Below are 13708 nucleotides of genomic sequence, written 5' to 3'. Positions count from 1 at the left end.
TGGACACACTGGTGTGTGACCAAAAGATGGGACCCACGAACTGCCTGTTACGTACCATATAACAGTATAATAAGCAAAACCTACATATCTTTATACCATTTTCAAAGACTGCCATTGCTAAGCTAAGACAAGACTATATGTGTAATTTGAAGGCTGCATTATGACTGGATATTTGAAATTAATCCTCCCTGGGCCTTTCAATTATCCCAGCTGAGTAGTAGCTTTTGCCAACAGGAAGGGGCTATCCAGAAGACAACCAAGAGAAGTATGGCATTTTAAAAGCAATAATGCTACGATTGCTGAACCCGAACACATGCAAATTGTAAGTTTAATTAACTGACAATCATCTCCAAGACATAAAGAATTCTCATTTGTAGTTCGACAAAGAAAACTGTGCATATGGCATTCTGGAAGACATATGACATGCCTTCCATCTGTGGAATATGACTGTGCAACTTACGAGGTGTCAGATACTAATACTCAGCATTTATAATCACCCGCTCTGAGTGTTTCATACACTTGGCTTAGCTGTAATATGAGAATATATATTGAGCATGCTGGCTGGTGGGTTCTGGTCCATAGCCTATGGAGTGCACCACTTTGGCTCCCTTGGGGACAAGGTTCCACAGGCTCAGTGACATGTTTAAACCATGGAACAGGTGCACATGTGGGGGAAACTAACACGCCATGCACCCGTGTCCTGAGAATATGTTGCTGGGATGCTAGCATTTCGCAACTAAAGTTCCTTTGGTGATCTGGGAGCCATCCCTAGTGCAGAAGCCTATACTAGAACATGGGGCGGATGGAAGGAGCCATGCAACAATTGGGATGGAACTAAAAGTGTGGTCCCACAACCAGAGGTGAGTTTAGGGCAGCGCGACTGGTTCCGCTGTACTGGGCGCTGAGCTTAGGGGTTACCCACAGGGTGTCGAAACTATAACATAGTGAATTTAGCAGAATGGAAGGCAAAAAGTGGGGAAGAGCCAAATGTTGGCCTCGCACAGGGTCCAGCTGAAATTTGAAAGACCAATGTCCGCCGCTGTCACAACCCTTTTCTTGTTAATGTTTCCGCTTCACAGCTGTGACATCAGAAGTGTCACATCTTCTGCTTGTAGCAGCCGGGCAATTTTAATGTGGAGCTGCCAGGTTCGTAGCTCAGTCTCTTACAGTGCCATCCTACGCTTGTTTATTCAGAAATAATTGTCACTGTGTTCAATTGGGCTTACTCTCCAGTACATGTGTTAAGCACTGCAGCCACAGCTACTACATTGTACTAGAAAGCAGTGTTGCAATTTTTCTGGGCTATTAGTAAATCTTGCAGGGTTATAAGGATCAAGTTTCGAAATATTATACTTTCTAATTTCTGCTGCAACTCCCATTGTGTGTGTGTGTGTGTGTGTTTTCAATTAAGTTTCTATCTGCCACTGCAGACAGAAATTGTGACCAAGGGAGAAAATAAGGTTCAGTCACAATGTTTTCCTATCAGATGGCCTACTGAACTCCAGGAACCATTTAAGTTTAGGCAAGTTGACAAGCAATTTATTGCTCTTTTTGCCTTCTCTGGTTACCCTGAGAAAAGCTTTTTTGTGCAGATTACATACATATTTTTCTTACCAAGCAGTAATATACACTGCATTAGTCGAATGAAAATTATGCAAGCTGATTTCTTTTTTGGCTTTTGTTTGCCTTATGCCCCATTGTGCTGGGAAAAACAATATGTGCTTTAATTAGCAAATATCTGTAAATAATTTACTCACTACTGAGTGCAGCAGAACAATGGGGGCAGTTTTCACATACATCTACTGAGTCTGTACACTGGGTTTCTTGCCATAATCTTCTATTGTTTGATATCTCTATCAATCAGTACATCATTCACAGCCAACATTAAAATGTGCAGAAAGAATCAAAGGCTCGTAGCGTCACAATAGCAGCCCCAAGGCAAACAGTGCCCACTCTTTTAAAAAAGAAAATCTATAGCTTTTGCATGTAAAAGAGTGTGTGAGTGTGTGTGTGTGTTCCCGCGCACATCAAAATCTTCTTCCAAAGGAAGACAAGAAAATGCCTTGAACTTTCAGACCCACTAATTAAAATTTGTCCTGTTGCCCCAGTCAGTCAGTCAGTCAATCAATCAATCAATCAATCAATCAATCAACTGATTGATTAATCTATGACAGCCTTCCCCAACCAAATATCCTCCAGATATTTTGGACTATAAACATTCGTCAGTCTCAGCCAATGGCCAGGGATGACAGGAGTTGTAGTCTAATACATCTGGAGGACACCAGGTTGAAGAAACCTGGGTTAAAACGGGCAATCCCTAACAGTTATAATACACTTAGCATTTTTGTAGCACTTCATAGGAGCAAACCACTTCACATGTGTTATGGTCAACATTATCATCTCAATTTTTGCATTTGCGATAGCTTCCTTGAGGCGACCTTGTGAATTCATGATAGAGATAACACTGGAATGAGGAACTTCCTGGCTGGAAGCTCAGCCTCTCATGGCGGCAGCAACATTTATTTGTGTCTGCTGCCTTCACGTATAAAATACGGGGCAACGTGCTCTAATTTTTACGAGAGACATGCATCGGTGATGTAGAGAGATGTAAGTACGTGCCAATCTGTATGTTACCTCCTTTTACTGAACTACTGAGTTACTGAACCATTCGAGAGCAGAATTAGGACATCATAATTCTGTCAAGATAATATTATTGGACCAAGATGCAATGTCATTACAATGTGACTAAGTTCTGGAATTGTGACAGTCTTGCCTTTGGGGGGGCATTTGTGTGTGCTAGGGAGCAGGGATGTTAACAAAGGTGTGTTTAGAAATCTGAGTAATTAATCACCTCCATGCCTTTGTGCATGGTAAATACTATCTTTATTAAAGGTCTCTGTTTTCCTTTGCCACTCCTGCACGTCACTATTTTCAAAATGCAAAAAAAACTGTATCACGTTCCACATGTGACAAGCACCTGCGCAAAGCCACCTGAGCTGAGCCTACTGCAGACTTGCAGATATATCTGAATAAAGATCCAGTGTCAAAGGGACTACTTCATTCAAACCTCCAGGGCTTGCGTTTTATGAGTACATTCCTACGAGCATATTACTCATTTTGTATTATTTGTTGTTGTTGTTGTTTTTCAAAGAGAGAGAAGTCTCTTTCTGTCAGCTGTCCCTTTCTTAGGATTCAGCAGAGCCCTTCCAGCATTAATGGGTTTCCTGTGTCGACTCAGCAGTTTGTTAATTGCCATATTTTCCCCTCACCCCCCCCAAAAAAAAGTAGCTATTACTTTCCAAATAAGAGGACAAGAAAGGAGGAATTTATATTACTCTCAAAAATCCCAATTTAAGATGCCAAAATAATTTTAAAGTGCATATTCCCCCCCCACTCCCTTCTCTCAGCTTATTAACACCTTTTTATATCTCCTTACAGGTGCAGGGAATCTGAGCACTCTTTTGCCTAACATGCCCATGCCCCATCACTCCAGGAACTTTACTCCACAGTCTGGCTCACTTCCAACATCAGAGGTTGGCTGGGAAATTGCCTGAAGTATCAGAGCAGAGGGAGGTGAGATTGGGGGGGGGGGCTCTGTTCATTGGTATATAGGTAGATGCCTTATACCAGGCATCCCCAAGTTCGGCCCTCCAGATGTTTTGGGACTACAACTCCCATCATCCCTAGCTAACAGGACCAGTAGTCAGGGATGATGGGAGCTGTAGTCCCAAAACATCTGGACCAAATCACATCCTTTCTCCATCTACCCCAGTATCGCCTCTCCAGTGGGACAGGGAATATTTTTTTCATGGGTAATTGTTTAGTGCAGCGGTTCCCAATTAGCTAAGTATTGTGGGCTCCCTGTTTTTCAAAAGCCAAGCTATTGACACCCCTAGTTTTGAAAATGTTGATAAGTTTTTATTATGTGAATAGTGATACAGACCACCAATTGGAAACCACTGGTCTAGAGCAGTGCTTCTCAACCTTGGGTCCTTAGCTGTTGTTGTGACTACAACTCCTATCATCCCTAGCTAGCAGGACCAGTGGTCACGGATGATGGGAGTTGTAGTGGTTCTCAAACTTTTTCCTCTGGACTACACTTTCAGAATAAAAAATTGCTCATGCCCCCCCCCCCATTTATGTATTTATTTTTAAAAAAAAAAAACCTGGAAAACAAACAGGAACAACTCCTAGCAGTGCTTGATTTATAACAGAACACAACTACTTTATAATAAGATCATGGGACATGATCATGAAAGTATACAACAATGCAGCTACAGAAGAACATGAATCATTCCCAAAATATAATTCTAAACGAGCCTCTTACATATGTACCTTAGGTACGTAAACAAACTTAATAAGAGGTATGGGCTTGCTTTGGCCGGCTAATCTCATTTATATTAGGTCTAATTTGAGACTAACAAACTCTCATCTCCCCATTAACACAAAGAAGCCTTTATCTTTTCTGACGTTTCACATTTGTCAGAGTGGAAAAAAATCCCTGCTCACAACAATATGTCATGCAGAACTGCAGAAGAACAGCCAATGCTATAGTATATTCTGTTCGAACAGCAATTCTGGATCACAACTAGGATTGTCCCCGATATTACTTGATGCTCTTGCTCTCATTTAAAAAATGTATCTATCCATATTCTGCAAGATATCTATATCTATACCTATAGTATACTACACTGAAATGTTTAAATGTTTCTTTGATTGTCCTTGAATCTTGGGGCCACATTTGCCATCCTCTCCTGCCACACCAGCGTGGCGCATCACACCCTTTGAGAACCGCTGCTCTAGGATTTCAGAGAACAGCTTTTCCCTGCCCCCTCCCAGAAAACATGTGTGCTACAGCCCTGCTTCCACATGCTAAGTTAGCCCTACTGGTCCAACACTGCAGTCACCGCCAGCATCCTCTTGAGCTACTGACAACATTGCAACGATGAAGTAAGAAATGCCGCTTGTACTACTAATCAAATATACACCAGTCTCTGTAGAGTTAAAGCCCGATTGGGTTTAGTGGGTGGGTGGGTGGGGACACACAAATATACAGGATACAAAGAAAAAGCATTTAAATCAAACATTTAAGGTTGCTCTAAGAGTTTTGGGCGTTGTGTTGAATGCTAATGAATGTCCCAACAAGCACTTCCAGAGTTCGATTTCTCCAGAACTCTTACCTGTGAACAACCATTGCTCCCCTTAGGAAGAATAAATACCCTAAATTAAGACACCTAAGAGGCTGAACCAGAATATGCTTTCTCCTTCCTAAGCATTTTGTACATGTGTTAATATTAGGAATCACAAAATCTATACGCGCTTTAGCCTCCTGAGCAATTCAGTAAGTATGATTAAGGGATAAAGTAGCACAGGAACAAACACACACACACACAGCCAATTTATCTCACTTGTGCTTAGGAATATACTACTGTGTAACTAAGCAACTAAAAATAAAGGATAGCCTAATTAATTCGCCCCTATGCTTATTTAAAACACTCAATTAGAACTTTTTTTTAAAAAAAAAGAGAGAGAAAACCCATCTTGCTCAGTATCTTAATATGCTTGAGGGTGTAGCATGTAAAAGCTTTTTATTCTCCAAAGACAAGAGTTTAATGTTTAGCATTACTGATCAGATTGGGAACAGCAACTGCAAAAAACAACAACACTGCTGCAGTCACCTAGGGCCTGGTGAAATCGGCCCCCACCAGGGGTGCAAATAATGCTGCTACTCCTTTTGAATCTCTGTGGCAAGATGGGGAATCACAGAATTGTAGAGCTGAAAGGGGACATGGTGGTCATCAAGCCTAACCCCCCAATATTTCTGCCCTTCCTAGGGTTAGAACCCATGACCCTAAGATTCAGAGTCTCATGCTCTACCAATTGAGCTATCCCAGGACTAAGCTGTGGCCCTCCAGAGGGTATTGGATTGCGACTCCCATCATGGATGACCAATGGTCGGGAAAGATGGGAGTTGGAGTCCAATAATCTCTGGAGGGCCACAGCTTCCCCATCCATGTGCTTGAGACAAAATTTCAATGAGTGATTATGCAATCATCAATTTCAGGAACAGCTCACGATAAATGTCAAACGTGCATCTCTAATGCTGCAATTACAGGTCTGCCGGATTTGTAAATGTGAATTAATTTGAGCTTGCACGTATGGGAGATAGATGCAACATTAGCATGATTCCCCCGCCCGTCCCCATTGTGCTTTAATAAGTGGAATATGCATGCCTGAAAGGTGTTGCCATTGCTGATGGAAGCAGATGAGAAAGGACACACCCTTTGGAAGGCTACAGGAGGGCCTCAAATTAAGCCAAGGTGCAAAAAGTCTAATTACTTTTTAAAAACTCAAAATCCCCACATGAGGACACATGAGGAGAATGGCAGAATTTCCCTCTAAACACAGCAAAAAAAGTAACTGGGTCTAAGGAAAGTCCATAATAACAGTGTCTGGCTATAAATCCAGTAACATCTTAGCATTATTTATGGAATGCTTTTGGCAGTTCAAAGCATTTCAGCCCAGAAGACTCATCATCTCAGTAATTCTTACAACGAGCTTGTAGTTTGTCAGAATTCTTACTTCAAATTGCAGATTGGACAGAAGAGCTGAGATTTCTGGATGACACCCAGAGGGCTTTTTTTTATAGCTCCTACTCATAGCTGCAACCCTACACCAGCCCTCACCTAGCCTAGTGTTCACTATCCAGACCAGTAGCTGCTCTCCCACATCTCAGCTGGATGTCATTCCTAGCTCTGCTTTGAGAGATGCCAGAAATTAAACCTGGGACTTGGATGAAGGTATGCACTCTACAAACTGAATGACCTATGAGTCATCACACACAAACTGTAACAAAATGCACATGTAAACAACAGATTTGAGGCTGCCATTCTACATATAACTGGGACTAAGTCCAACTGGAACTTAATAGGAATTACTTCTGAGCAGAAATTAATAGGATTCTGCTGTTGGACCACCATTTTTACTCTAAAATCATTCAACAGACCATACCATCTGCAGTGAACTCATCCTTTGCAAGAAATGGGTCTTATTCTGTCATGATGAACTCGATGTACAAATCCACTCCACTTTCAGTGCAATCCTATACATGTCTACTCAGAAGTAAATCCCCTTGAGTTCAGTGGCACTTACTCCAAGTAAGTAGGTAGAGGACTACGATCTATCAATCAGTAAAAAGTCTATCAGTAAAAAAGAAGATGGGGGAAAGTTGAGCTCCAGGAATAAGCTACTGTTATCCACAAGGCTAACTAACTAAGGCTGCAATTCCATATCATTTTACTGGATCCCATTGAATTCAGTGGGGCTTACTTCAGAGTAGGGTTGTGCTGTTAAGCCAGTACTGTAAAACTGTAGTCGTACTGATGTGAAGTTGAAATAGTGTTGCTTTTCTTATTGATTTGCTTAAGTGAATTCATGGAATTACATTACATATCAGCCAGGCATGAAGCAATACTTAAAAGTTAGTCTCAAAATGCAAATATTAACTCAAAGCAATTCCTGAGAAGCTGCACAGGTCAGGTATCAAGATCAGAGAGATGAAAATGTCTAGAATTACTGTAGACTGCAATCATTGGTAAACTTAGCTGCGAGTAAGCTTCGCTGAATGCAATGGGGCTTACTTTTGAGCAAATATCCACAGGATAGTGCTGCTAGGCACACATGTGATATGTACAGTAGCTAGGCCCTTTCCACTCTCATACCTTAAAGTTTAGTATATTTTTGCTAGACCTGAGGCTTTCCTAGCTTCACAAGTTAAATTGGTTACCTATAAACGCAGAGGGGATGAGAGGGATTGCACAATAGGAGTTGCCAGTGTTTGCACCCAACTCTGATCAAATCAAACCAAACACACAGCAGTCCATTGAAACATATCATCAAAAGCAGTGTACTAAGGCTACAAGGCTACACGTAATTATCTGGAAACAGTCAACATTGTACACACTAGAAACTTACATCTGAATAAATATGCACAGGATCGGGGTACAAGCCTATGTGTACAGTACACACTACGATTTCTGCCCTACTGCACTTAGGGGGGTTTACTTCTCAGTAAACAATCATGTGATCTGGCTGTCAGCGGGGCAGTTCACACAGCATGCCATTTCCTACCCAAACCCGACTGCAGTTTTGTCCTGTACGGAAAAAAAAGTCCACATCTATTTCACTATGCACACACTGGCAGAACAGAAGAACCACGTGCCTTTCACAACCCACATGTGAGATTGACAGACACTGTTCTCTTCAGAACTGCTTTCTGTACAATGAATAGCACAAAGTAGTCTGAATACACACACACACTTTGCTACCTCATCCTATAAAACAGATGCAGCTTGGATATTACCATTCCGATGAATTTATAAATAACCACTTGCAGTTCTCATCAGACAAGCAATACACATGCATGCAGGTGACTATCATTCAATCTCCAAAGAAGCTGATCACCAGCCTGTGATAAGATCCAGTGCTCTGCTAAACATTGGTTTTGCTCAGAGCAAGTGCCGCTGTTGACCTTTGACCTCACAAAAAAACGCTGACACCATAGATTTACAATCCACATAATGAAAGGGGGGGGACTCAACCACATTTTATCTACAGTGCTTAACATATAATTATTTTGCCACACAGTTCTTTCCCTAAGCCCTGTCTGTTGCTTTCTCTCTAAATTATACCAAGTGCAATTCTTCCATGCCCAGGACGCAGACGTACAAAGGGTTACATGAGACTTTGTTAAGAGCAGCCTCATCTCTCAGCTTCAGAAATAGCTGTTGATGTCATTTACATAAAAGAATTATTACTGTGGTTAAGTTACTTGAAATAACTGCTCTCTGTACCGAGAAAGAATGCTGAAATGTTTCCCTTAAGAAAGAAACTGCCAATCAGCAAGCTTTTTTCTTTTCTTTTTCGGGGTTGTCTCTGCTGAACATTCATGAACGGAATTTTATCATCTAAAACAATTTAAAATAAATGATTTTTTTTTAAAAAAAAAAATCATTTCGGTGTCTATAAACAAGTTAATAGAGTAAGTGAAAACAAAGTACAGTTCTTAATGGGAGTGTTATGTTGCCCTCTCTAGGCCTTGGCTCTAAGTGCGAGTTTCTACAGGCTCCTTGCCAAACAAGTATCAGTGTGTGCTGTTGCTGTTTCTGCTGCTGCTGCTACTCTGCTAATGAATGACTAACTGAGGCCAGCAGGGAAAAATTACATCACTGGGGTGTAAAACTGAACCACATCAGGAAAATTTTCTATACCTGCTTCACATACAAGTCGTAAGCATTCCATGCAAGTCATTTGCATGCATCATCTCAAGGTGTGTTATTATCTCCATAAAAAATGATTTTCTCATACGGCTGAATAATTCAGAGACGCCTCAGTCAAGGGCCCCTAATGAAATATACCCAGTATAATCATACAGCTAATTGCTAGCAGTTTGCATTTACTTATTTTTTTTTATAAAAAAAACAAACCCTGAAATCGTGCATAGTATTAGGAATGCAGATGCAGATGAGAATCCGTGAATCAAAAGAACACTCCTGCTTGTAATGGTCGGATTAATTTCCTCTGATGTTCATACCACAGTAACACGAGATGGTCATTAAGGCATATTAAAATGATTTGTGGCCCATCCCCCACCTTTCCCAAACCCTTCCATACATACTCTGTAAGTGTGTGTACGTATATTCACTGCACAAGATCTCAAAATACATTTTTTTATCCTTTCAGTCACACAGCCCTGTTATACACACATTGACACCTCTGAATATTGCTTACTCCTAAGTATGTCTGCCTAGGAGTATGTCCCTACTATCCTTTGGAAAGTTACTGGTATAGACTACATTCCTCAAGTTATGTGTTGAAAAGGACAGCCTTGCTAAGTTGACTCCAGACTCAGTTTGGCTTAAGACTCACTGGATACAATGGGACACACAAGTTCTCCTGAGTCACTTAACCCCCACTGTACTCTAAGCATGACTTCAGTCCCAACATGGTTTACACAGAAGTAAATCCTATTGAATTCAATTGAACTTAACCCCAAGGAAGTGGGGTTAGGGCTGCAGCCTACTCCTGGATGCAGCCCACTGAAAAAAGGGGGCTATTTGGCAATTCCTAAAGAACAGCCTGTAGCCCAAATTGTGCTTGTGCCCAACTGAACCCAGATGGATTAATTTCTGAGAATATGTACAGGATTGCCCTGCAGTTCCTCACTGAACCAAGTGTCACTTACTTCGGAATCAGGCCTAGAATCAGGCCGGCACTCAAATGTCTATGTATAAATATTTCTAAGTTTTCAATAGATGTGTTAAATTTAAAACAATTCAATAACATTTCCAATGGTTTCCTGTCTGGTTTAGTGGCCTATTATTCTTGTAGTCTTTTCAAGGGGAAGCGGGGGGGGGGGGGAGAGAGAGAGAGAGAGAGGATATTTAATCCTTCCCCTTTCCAGATCACAGACCATGTTGAAGTAATAAATTTGAAAAGCAAATAATAAGTACTAGTGAAAAGAGGAGGGGGGAGGAGAGACAGCTGCAGGGGAAAGTTGAAGGGTGGGGGGAAGAAGCCATGAGATGTCTGCAAAGGGTGTCAACCTGAACAGGGTTTCTGGAGTCCTAACCATTCTTACTCCTCCAACAACTTTTCCATATTCCAAAATGTCAATTCAAGAAAGGGCGGGGGGGGGGGGAGAGAGGGTGCCGGTCAATCATAAACTGCACATTTAGAGTACACGACTAAAGCACTCTGTAGGCTGAAAACAAAAAAGTGTTAAATGGTCATAACGTGAAATTAAAGAAGGCATAATCCAAAAGGAGTCTCGATCGCGGAGCTGCTATGGGGGAGAGAGGAGAGGCTTTAAGGGGGGTGGGGTGGGAGTGGAACTACAATTAACTCCATCAGACTATCGATTGTTGAAGGAACTGGCAGCTCGGCTTGTAAAGGAGGGCGGCGGCGGCGCCGTGGGTTGGGGGGGGGCAGCATCGTGGACGTGAGGAAAGGACTGCAAGCAAGCAGGCCGGCTCGGCCGGTTGTTGCCCCTCAACCCCCCCGCGCCTGCAAGGAGCCTCACATCTGGCTATTGTTATTATTCTGATGATGATGCGCCTTTGCAAATGCTCCCACCTCTCTCTCTCTCTCTCTCTCTCTCCGCATAAACACAGCGCCGCTCTTCGCCGGCCCTTAAAATAGTTCCTCCTCAGGAACACAGCGCAGAGTCAGCTGACTCGAGTAGCCAGCGGAATTGCGGGCATACATGAAATTACAGATCTGGAAGAATACAGTGTGAATGCGAGCCAGCGCCGCCGCCGCCTCCCTCCCTCCCTCCTCGCCGCGCTCTCGATCCGCCTCCCGCAGGCGATCGGAACGTCTCCACTACCCCCCCTTTCCCTTTTGGACTGCACCCGGGCACTTTCTCGGGTCTCAAAGTTTATTGGCTGCAGCCTAACAAGGTAGTCCACACGCGTAAAACCAAAGCCAGTCCCCGAAACACACACACGCCACACCTCTGCTTACTCGAAAGTAAGTCCGCGATCTTGCGCCCAAGCTAGTCTGAGGAGGGGGCTGCAACCCCCCCCCCCAAGGGTGCCTGATCCCGGCGTGGTTTGCTGTTAGAAGCAAGTCCCGCGCCCGCGCAGCCCGAGTTTACTCGGAAGTAAATTCAACTGTGTTCAATGGGGCTTCCAAGGAAACGTGCATGGGGACCTCAGCCTTACCAGAGAAGCCTCATTCACACATCTGTATTCCCCCTCCCACCGTAACTCCTACCCCGCGCGACGCTTTTTCTGGAAAATGTCCACTTTTTATAGTAATTGTGTTAATCCAGTACATTGAGGCAGGCATAATAACAATCGTGACCGGGGAAAGCAAAACGAGGCTCGCTGTTAATGCTTAACGTGTTTGTGCTGGTTACTGCACACCGGAGCGCTTTGAAATCCGCCCAGGCAGCTCTGCAAGTTATTTGAATGTATTATTTCCAGTACCTGTCATTTATCACTTTATTCAACACGTCTTTGCCAGCGAGATCGCTTTTGATCTCACTCTCTGCCTCCATTTCGTAATTTCCGCCTTCTTTCCAACATATCAAAAATACTTGAAGACCAAAAAACAAACAAAAACCCCACACATACACACCCTAAAAAAGAAGGGGGGGGAGGAAAAGGAACGAAACCCTTCCGAGGTGTACAATGTTTAAATTCACTTTGCGGGGGGGGAGGTGTAGACACCCCCAAATACAAGCAACGAAGGGGAATCAGCAAGCATGTGACGAGGACGCTTCGACAGCAGCGTTAGAGGAAGGGGGGGGGAGGAGGAGGTGATGTAAGTAAAGATCACCTTCAACACAGAGGCAACCAAGTTATTGGGCTGCTTGCTTTAAAATATGAACATTCTGCGCAGTCCTCCTTTCTACAGATGACAGGCAAAGTCTGGCAGCAGCCACCCGCTGCAGCCCTTCCTTAATGGCACAAGCCCTTAAAAAAAACACCAGAAGCTCACGTTGCCGGCAGAAAGGAACATTTCAACCCTGTCCTTTAATAAACATTACAAGCAAGGGAGGGGGGGGGGGAGGCGGAAAAGAGAACACACAGAGAGAGACACACAATGACACAGGCACACACACACACACACACACACCCCGAGAGAGAGAAACGTATGTTTACTACCTCGCCATGGTCACTGTTTCTGCCTTGGGGAGTATCTTCTGGTAGAAAATAAAGTTTGGAGCTGGATAAAAGTTGCCTGGAACTCCTTTCTTCCCACAGCAGCTGTAGCTCCGCTATGCAAATCGGATCCTCTGGCTTACATCTTACAAAGAAAAAATCGCCAAGGGACAAAATTCTTGGTCTGCCTTCAAGGTGGAACTGAAAAGCCTTGTAGAAAATGTACGGTCCGTGTAAACCACACGGAGATCCGACCCACTGGAAGGAATAAACAAGGGGTGGAGGGGGGGAGGATTTGGGGGGGGAGGAGAGAGAAAAATAATAATAATCAGCAATTGCAGATCAATTCATTTAAAACACACACACACACAGCCAGTTCTGATCAGAACATACTGGAGAAAGACATCCATAAATCAAACACATGCTAAGAAATAATATCACAACCTCTAAGATGAGGAGGGGATTTGTTGAGGAGCCAGGCTGGTTTTCCTCCGAAGGGGGCAAAAAATCCGATCACAGTCACCATTATAATAATCTGTGTCTCTCTCTATATGATCAGCAAAGGCTTTTTTTAAAGAGGGGGTGGAATGGTAATTACAGGGGAAAAGTTCTTGGAAAGTTTGGGGGAGGTGAAGGTGGGTGTCTAGGGGATCCGGGGTGCCGGGATCTGGGGTGTAGAGGCGAAGAAGAGAGGAGAACCGAATACCTGAACTGAATTGGGCTCCATCTCGACGTTCTGAATTGATTGAACTCAACATTCTCTCCAAACTTGTTGGCTTGAATGGATTGCATCAGGTCCTGGCAGGGAAAAGCGATCTCTCGCAGCAGCCGGCTCCGAGCCCCAATATAAAACGCAAACCTTACACCCTCGGTTCGCCCAAAATATCCAAAAATCCCGCCGAGAGATGGTCACGACCCCCAATTTCCAAACCACGTAGAAAACAAGGGGCTTATAGCCCGGCTGCTACCGATCTGCAGAGGTAATACCGGTCAATGCATAACCGAACAGCAGCTCAGAAGCCCATGGGTCCAGGCAAATT

At 43.3% G+C, this 13708-nt stretch overlaps 1 protein-coding gene across 2 annotated transcripts in view; it reads right to left on the bottom strand.

Moving 5' to 3' along the window:
• The window catches only part of ARID5B (AT-rich interaction domain 5B), a 178428-nt gene extending 165022 nt beyond the window's left edge, over positions 1-13406 (bottom strand). The window contains exons 1-2 of one of the 2 annotated variants that reach the window (XM_088670228.1): positions 13113-13406; positions 12672-12926 (exon numbers count right to left, since the gene is read on the bottom strand). Coding sequence is in view for 1 of the 2 variants with exons in the window: in XM_035137659.3 (XP_034993550.3) it covers positions 12672-12926; positions 13375-13395 (276 nt within the window). In the remaining variant the exon portion in view is untranslated. The remainder of the gene's footprint in view (positions 1-12671; positions 12927-13112) is intronic. The other variant, XM_035137659.3, reaches the window with a different exon arrangement.
• Positions 13407-13708: the final 302 nt, after the last annotated feature.

Source organism: Zootoca vivipara, chromosome 5 (assembly GCF_965207765.1).
Source record: "Zootoca vivipara chromosome 5, rZooViv2.hap1.1, whole genome shotgun sequence".
In the NCBI taxonomy this organism is placed as follows: domain Eukaryota; kingdom Metazoa; phylum Chordata; class Lepidosauria; order Squamata; family Lacertidae; genus Zootoca; species Zootoca vivipara.
The sequence above is the reverse complement of the archived record's forward strand: the minus strand, read 5'-3'. Positions and strand labels throughout refer to the sequence as shown.